Source organism: Watersipora subatra, chromosome 6, assembly GCF_963576615.1.
Source record: "Watersipora subatra chromosome 6, tzWatSuba1.1, whole genome shotgun sequence".
In the NCBI taxonomy this organism is placed as follows: domain Eukaryota; kingdom Metazoa; phylum Bryozoa; class Gymnolaemata; order Cheilostomatida; family Watersiporidae; genus Watersipora; species Watersipora subatra.
Window position 1 is genome coordinate 54,472,856 of NC_088713.1, and position 7,433 is coordinate 54,480,288.

At 38.8% G+C, this 7,433-nt stretch overlaps 1 protein-coding gene across 1 annotated transcript; it reads left to right on the plus strand.

Annotated features, from left to right (window-relative positions):
* The first annotated feature begins 733 nt into the window (after window positions 1-733).
* On the plus strand, window positions 734-6,705 carry LOC137398367 (ankyrin repeat and sterile alpha motif domain-containing protein 1B-like). The gene is made up of 5 exons (XM_068084475.1): window positions 734-1,415; window positions 2,314-2,376; window positions 2,704-2,787; window positions 6,038-6,121; window positions 6,573-6,705. The coding sequence occupies exons 1-5, from the start codon at window positions 734-736 to the stop codon at window positions 6,674-6,676; spliced, it is 1,017 nt and encodes a 338-aa protein (XP_067940576.1). The 3' UTR covers window positions 6,677-6,705.
* Window positions 6,706-7,433: the final 728 nt, after the last annotated feature.

The following is a 7,433-nucleotide window of genomic DNA, read 5'->3' on the forward strand; positions in this document are numbered from 1 at the left end:
GTCCAGCAAGCATATCACCTACAGATCACCCACTGGTAAGTATAACTTTTCTGTTATATTAGCATCTGTTGATATTATACTTAATGGGAATAATAGAGTAGATGAGGAGAGACACTGAGTCAGTGTGATTATAATGTAACTCTGACCTCTTGAGACTCTCACTCTCTACCCTGAGGAGACTCATAGAGTCTATCCTTTAGTGAGGTTAAGTTAAGGTCAGGAGGCTCTGGTTTCATTCCTCAGTCATTTTTGTACCTGCAAACAATTCCTACTGTAAATATGTCATATTCCTCTTATGAATAGAATAAGGAGCTCTGAAACTGGAGTTTTTAGCTGTTTCTCTTGCCTTAATTCTGATCAGAATCAGCTGCAGGTCACTGATTGTATTTAGTCACCAGTTTTATAGGAAACTAGTGTTTAAAGTAAGAGACTATGAATCTTATTGCTGTCTCCTGCTTTGTCATTGTTAAAATCTTACTGAGTTTATTCCCATTAGTTTATCACATGAGAGAGCAAATAGCAGGAGTGTTGATACTTGATTTCCCAGCTCCAGAGTATCACATTTCTAGTCTCCTTTTTACACTCTGTGAATATCCAGGGTTCACCTGCAGCAACTCTGTTATGGTTGGCAGCTTTATAAGTCATCAGCTAACCCAGAGTCAGCAGTTGAGTCACAATTTGTCTTCATTTTTCTCTATCATATTTTACTGTGTGGAGTATTTTACAGGAGACGATGGAGCAATTGATTAGTGAATATATTAGAGCTAGCGGAGCACCTAACATTACTTCTCTTAGGGCTGCTCTAACAACCACCCCTCCTGATCAGCTACTTCAGCTTATAACAACTATCAGAGACAGTGAGTCGTATACAGCTCTGCTATTGGCTATCTCCCGAGACCACCCTGGTGTAGCTCTTCTGTTACTCACTCCATTGAGAGGAATAGCAGATGAGTTGCTGTTTGAGAAGGATGAGGGTGGATATACAGCTCTGCACAGGGCTGTGTTGAAGGGAGATAGAGAGTTAGTAGAGCTTATACTTCACACAGTATCCTCTGGTAAGAAGTATAAGCTGATAGCTGAGAAGGATGGAGTTGGTTACACAGCTCTAACATGGGCTGCAGTGAGTGGATATACAGAGATAGTAGAGACTCTACTGATCAGCCTGTCAGTAGAGCAACGAGTCTCCCTGCTCAACATACAGGATATCTACCTGAACACAGCACTGCACAAGGCAGCCTATATGGGACACACAGCAGCTCTGCAGTCTATGCTGACCTCCATTCCTCCTGATAAAGTCTCTGCACTCCTCAGTATGAAGAACAGAGGCAGTAGAACTCCTCTGGAGTATGCAGAGTCTGTGGGAAAGAAAGAGACAGTAGAGCTGCTTAAGAGCTGGAAGCAGCCAGTATTAGCAGGTAGGATTATTATACAGTGTGATACCAGCTACTCACTTGTACTATATTGCATAACTCTCTGCTTGTTCCCAGGGTATCTTTATAAACATACCCTGGGGAATTCCATCTACATTTTCCTTGCATAGAGACTGCAGTGGGCTGTAGAAGCAGTTCAGCTCTGTCTCTGTATTAAATGCTGTCAGTTCAGCCTCTCCTCTTCAGCCAACACTCAGCCCTTGCTAATCACTCATCACCTCTGCTCTCTCTTGAATAATTATAGTCTGAGTATTTTAATTCTTTATTCAAAACTGATAGGATTAAAGTGATGTTAGCAGCTCAACACCTTGTGGCAGCTATTAGTCAGCACTTTGCTGAACTCTCCTGATTCATGAATATTCTTTTTACTCACTACAGTTTTAATAGAAACATGAGCTATTTACTAGAATTATAGTAGTAGCTAAAGGGCCTGAGACTAGTGTGAAGCTGTATCAATTTGGACTCAAAAGGTTTTTCAGTTTTATTGCAGGTTCTCAGTCTATTATTACTCACTGAGGCTGTACACATGGTTGTAGCCTTAGAGAAGATAAGTGCAACATGCAATAGGAAGGTTTTAAGCATTAGGAATTAGGCAAGAATGCAGTAGGAACTTATAAAATATTTGTTCCTATCAACCATACTAGTTGATTATCATTTTATTAACTCCTAACATAAACTTTTAGCGCTAGTTTTTCAGGCTATTATTTAGCATTTGCTGAAATAGTTTTAACTAATAGTAATAACATTGCACCCACAGCACCAGTTGCTTCCTTCCACATATACCTGAGGCTATAATAAATAAGGGGAAGGCTTCCTATTCATAAGATGGTTTGTCTGTTGATCCTTTTATTATAATGAAGTCTTTATTTTCACTTTGTTGTAGCCCATGCAGCCACGTACCAAAAATTCGCTGCCCTGCACAAAGCTGACAATCAAAAATCAAAAGGTAGGATTAACAGTTCTTAAGCTGTTACTGGAACAACAGTACCTGAGCTCATGAAAATATTCTTTCTACAAAACTTCATTTCTTTTTAGTTTTTAAAAGTGTGTTAAAAATGTGTTAATTCGTAAATTTATACCAAAACTAATTTACTCCTCACCATAAACTCTTTGCACCAGTTCTGAGTCTATACTCTTTCGTTTCTCTATATCTCATGTAGTAACAGTACATGAACCATGATTCTATAGTTGTTAACAGAATATTGATGTTTCTACACATCCTCAATATATGAGCCATGATTGTTATATCATTATCATCATATTATTGTTTTAGCATTGACCAATCAGGGAGCGGAGTTAGCAGAGTCTAAGCAGCAGATTGTAGCCTTGCAGGAAGAGGATAATCGCAAGACGGCAGGTGAGTTTTTAATTTTAGTAGAGCTGGATTTATTTCTTGTCATAAAATATGATGACGTCTGTACACCTCCTTTGTATGTAGTACCCATAGACCTATTAACTATACTAGACTGGGCAATCCATTGCATCACGGCTCAGCATTGTGTCCCACTTAAATAGCCACATTCCTCGCGACGTAACGTCAACGCTTTGTTCACTTGCAGCTGGTCAAGCAAGCGAGTCATCATTGTTTACATTGAAAGAATGGCTGAGACAGCTTTGTTGCTACATGTAATTTAACATAACTACTAAAGTACACAAGATATTGGTTTAAAATTTTAGATGCAAAGCTTATACACTATGCTTTTCCTATCCTGCAAATTTGTAAACATAAAGTTGAATATTTCATATGTAAAGTGCCAGTAAAAATGTATATATCTATTCAAAAATATTGCAAAATTATCAATGTTGCCCTATGCTATGGGCTAACATGTCAGATAGCTAGGTGCACAAACTGATTTCAAATGCATACCCACTGGTAAATGGTACACTGATCGCAGTCTGCCATGAATATAAATGTTGGGTCTTAGGTGTTATGCAAACAGCATCAGAAAATAGGTCTATGTTCACTTTGTTGCTTTGTTCACTTTGCCTAGTCCAGGCCATATTTTTAAGTAGGAAGCCATGGAGAGTGGAGCAACTACCAGCACTGGAAATGATTCAAAGGTAAATTTTACTTAAATTGTTTTCAAGTGTGGTTGTGAGAGGTACCTAGATATGAAGAGCAAGAAATCTTGCGGATTTTTTCGAGATATGCATACAAATAATAGTTATTCCAAAATGTTTTCCTAAAGTTCATTGCTGGCACTAATATTTGAAAAGTTGCTTTGCACAAAGAGGTGCCAACCGCGAAGTAGACAAAGTGTTGCCCATTTCATGAAGTTATTCACGACCATGGCAGGTGGACACGGGCTAGTAAATGAGTATGGTGATGACTGCCATACTAGAACCTACTGCTGTACTAAGGGTATTTGATTCTCCGCCAAAATATTTACAACCGACTCAACCAAAGCATAGACAACTGTTATGCCGACCAACACTATCTAAATCATCTCCACCAGACCGCAATGAGCCAGTCCTGGAACCTTCACTTTGCTATGAAGAGCCAACAGCCGCCAAACAATCTGAAGAGATCATTTCCGACCCTCTACATAAGCATACCTCATACCTTGGAATAGGGAATTAAATTTTTCAAACATTTCGCGAGGCCAAGTATTTACTTCTGTACAAGCTTAGACAAGAGCATATAGAAACACTGTCCTCAAAGAATCGGGCCAAGGAAGGTTTCAACAATAATCCAGATATCCGTAGCTTCAAATCTGCACTGAAAGCTCGACTAGTGAAAACACACATCACACCAAGCACGAGTGCTAACTGTCTTGATTGTGATAGCTCAGATGGCCCCTGCTCCCTACTTCTCTCATCTAAACGAAGAAAAATTCTTGTAGAAAGTGACGATGACTTCCATGATTATTTGGAATCAAGCGAACGGCTGGAAATCAATCTGTCAAAATCTGTCTCGGACATAGTGGAGTACATCGGTAGGTAAATACAACCAATTCCTCCAAATTTTCTACAATACAAGAGATCTGGCACACATTGCAGCCTTGCTGCATGTGCTAAACTGCATGACTGCCCATATTGTGGTACATGATTTAGGTATGTACATGTATTTTGGTATTAGCTACTTTCACTTATTGTTAGTCTATAGAACAGATATACAGGTAGCAGAGTGGCTTGGTATAATACTGCAGCAGATCAGTGAGATTTAGGTAAATTTATTTTACGGTTGACACATATACTTTTTATAATAATATTAACATATAATATTTATTTAGCAGGTTATGTGGTACGGAGCTTAAAACTCAACTGCAATGACTGTACCAGCTTTATAGCCTCCTGTTCAGGTTTACGCACCAGGGATGATGCGACACTAATCAGTGTAAAAGATAGAGGTGGTCTGTTTACACTTCATCCTGTCATCACAAAGATATGTCTAGGCTCAGAACAGATTATCCGGCGGTGTGTCGACTTACAAGGAATCACTGCGGACATACACAAGCTGGTGGTCACTAAGACTCTTTTATTGGTTTTACAAAGCAATTTGCATCAGGAATTTCCATGCTCAAGTCACAGCACAGCCAGCGTTAGTTAAAACTATCACATCCAGATATTTCAGAATTAGAATTCACCACAAGGCTACAAAGGTAGCAGCTAACAAAAGTAATCTTAGATCAAAGCTCAGCCGACTGGTCATCTTTAGTCATGTGTAGCCTGTCAAAATAATTATGTCTAGAAAAGTGTACCATTTGTCGTTTGTTTTCTATGATTTTTCTGATGCTGTTTGCATAACACCTAAGACCCAACATTTAAGTTCATGGCAGACTGCGATCAGTGTACCATTTACCAGCGTGTATGCATTTGAAATCAGTTTGTACACCTAGCTATCTGACATGTTAGCCCATAGCATAGGGCAACATTGATAATTTTGCAATATTTTTTGAATAGATATATACATTTTTACTGGCACTTTACATATGAAATATTTAACTTTATGTTTACAAATTTGCAGGGTAGGAAAAGCATAGTGTATAAGCTTTGCATCTAAAATTTTAAACCAATATCTTGTGTACTTTAGTAGTTATGTCAAATTACATGTAGCAACAAAGCTGTCTCAGCCATTCTTTCAATGTAAACAAAGATGACTCGCTTGCCTGACCAGCTGCAATTGAACAAAGCGTTGACGTTACGTCGCGATGAATGTGGCTATTTATGTAGGACGCCGTGGCTTCGCATTGCCCAGTCTAGTATAGTTAATAGGTCTATGGTAGTACCTGATATGTATGCACTATCACTAGAGTTCAGTTTTGTTCCTGCCCAGACATGTGCAGCTAGTGCTCTATAAATAGCTTAGGATGAGTCATCCCCCTATCTTTTGTCTTACTTAGCAGCTGGTCAGCTGACCTTGTTCAGTGTTGAGTTGGCTAGTGTTAACTGTGGTTCAGTTGCTAATAAAGCTGTCTAATTGTAATGTTACACTTGCTTATGTCTTCTTTTTGTAAGATGTAACAGTACATGAACCCTGATTAAAGTGTTGTTTTAGCATTGGCATTAGCATTGTACAATAACAAGCATTAATTGTAAGTATCAGTTGTGTAGCAGTAGAGTCTCCTAGTGGTAGCAGTACATAAGCCATGTTTATATTGTTTTAGAATTAGCCAATCAGAGGGAGGAGTTAGTAGAGTCTCAGCAGCAGATTGTAGCCCTTCAAGAAGCAAACAATCAAATGACGGCAGGTAAAGTTTTACTCGCAGTATAACTAGTATTTGAATTTTAATATCCACCTATTTACTGTTCATCAGTAACAACATGTATTCATTTACCTTCATGTATACTTTGTCTTGCTAGTTATTAACTTATAAGGAATGGATATGATGAGTATTGGTTCATTATTGCTATTGGCTGGTCAGCAATTAGTTCTATTGGTTAATGTGCAAAGTGAGCGCATCGCTCATAATTAGCTGTTGTGAATAAGTGAATCACAGACTAAATTGTATTGCTGTACAGTAACTGAGCAGATTAGTCTACAGTAGTCACATCTCCAAACCATCTCTTGTGAACCTTCCCTTAGTCTGAAGGATGGTTTACACAAGGTGATTGTGAGATGGTACAATTCTCATAAAAAGAGAAACATTATATTATATATTATTGCTTATAATAAACACTAATAAATATCTGTTTATTTAGATATGGCTGCCATGATGGAGAGACTTAATAGACTGTATATTTATCTGCGTACTCCCACTGATACAGACGAGACAGGAGACCAGCTCCATGAGCCTTTGGGTTGATACCTTTCTCTTTGTTTAATTAAAATCACATGCAATTCTTGTTCAAGATTTATAATTAAATACAATTTCATATTTGTACTTGATACATTTTCTCCTCTCTACTCATCTAGCAGTGATTTTTATGAACACATGTCCATCATTGAACTGCACCCATGCTATATAATGCCACCTGCATTGCTTGGCAAAATTCCAAATCTTGTAGACTGGCATAGATTAACAGATGGTATTCCCTACTCATTGTGGACCCTTCAATGCTTTGGAGCTGGTCTCACTGCTGCAGCTGGCCACATTTCTAATATTAAATATGAACAGTTCCTGAGCATTGATAAGAAATTGGCTAACAGGAACAGCAATGATTGACTAATGTTAAGCTAGACTGTCTAAATTGCAGTAAAATCCATCTCGAATAGCCATAGATAGTGGGCATTATTGAGGAAACAAGTTACACCAAATGATCTCTTGGCTCTAAATCCTGGTTTTCATATCACAGTGCAAGGCGTGCAACAAGGCGCACGATGTCAGACGAAGGCTGGCTGTGATGTGGAAACGTCAACGCACGACGACCGTGCGCCGATCGCAAGGATCCAACAGTAGATCCATGCGACGGGTGCGCATAATGATGTATCCCACAATACACCACCCGTCCTTTTCAACCTATCCCACAATTCGAACGGAGGGCTGTTTTTTGAAAAAATCTACAAAAAAGTAAGGAAATTACCCACCCTGTCCAAAGCAAGCATGGCGCCTACGAGCGCTA

What these genes read in the sequence shown, in the direction of transcription:
- LOC137398367 (XM_068084475.1), top strand. Translation starts at nt 734, where the DNA reads ATGGAGCAATTGATTAGTGAATATATTAGAGCTAGCGGAGCACCTAAC. An exon ending in TGACAATCAAAAATCAAAAG is followed by an intron (nt 2,377 to 2,703) that starts GTAGGATTAACA and finishes TTATTGTTTTAG; the next exon opens with CATTGACCAATCAGGGAGCG. An exon ending in AAACAATCAAATGACGGCAG is followed by an intron (nt 6,122 to 6,572) that starts GTAAAGTTTTAC and finishes CTGTTTATTTAG; the next exon opens with ATATGGCTGCCATGATGGAG.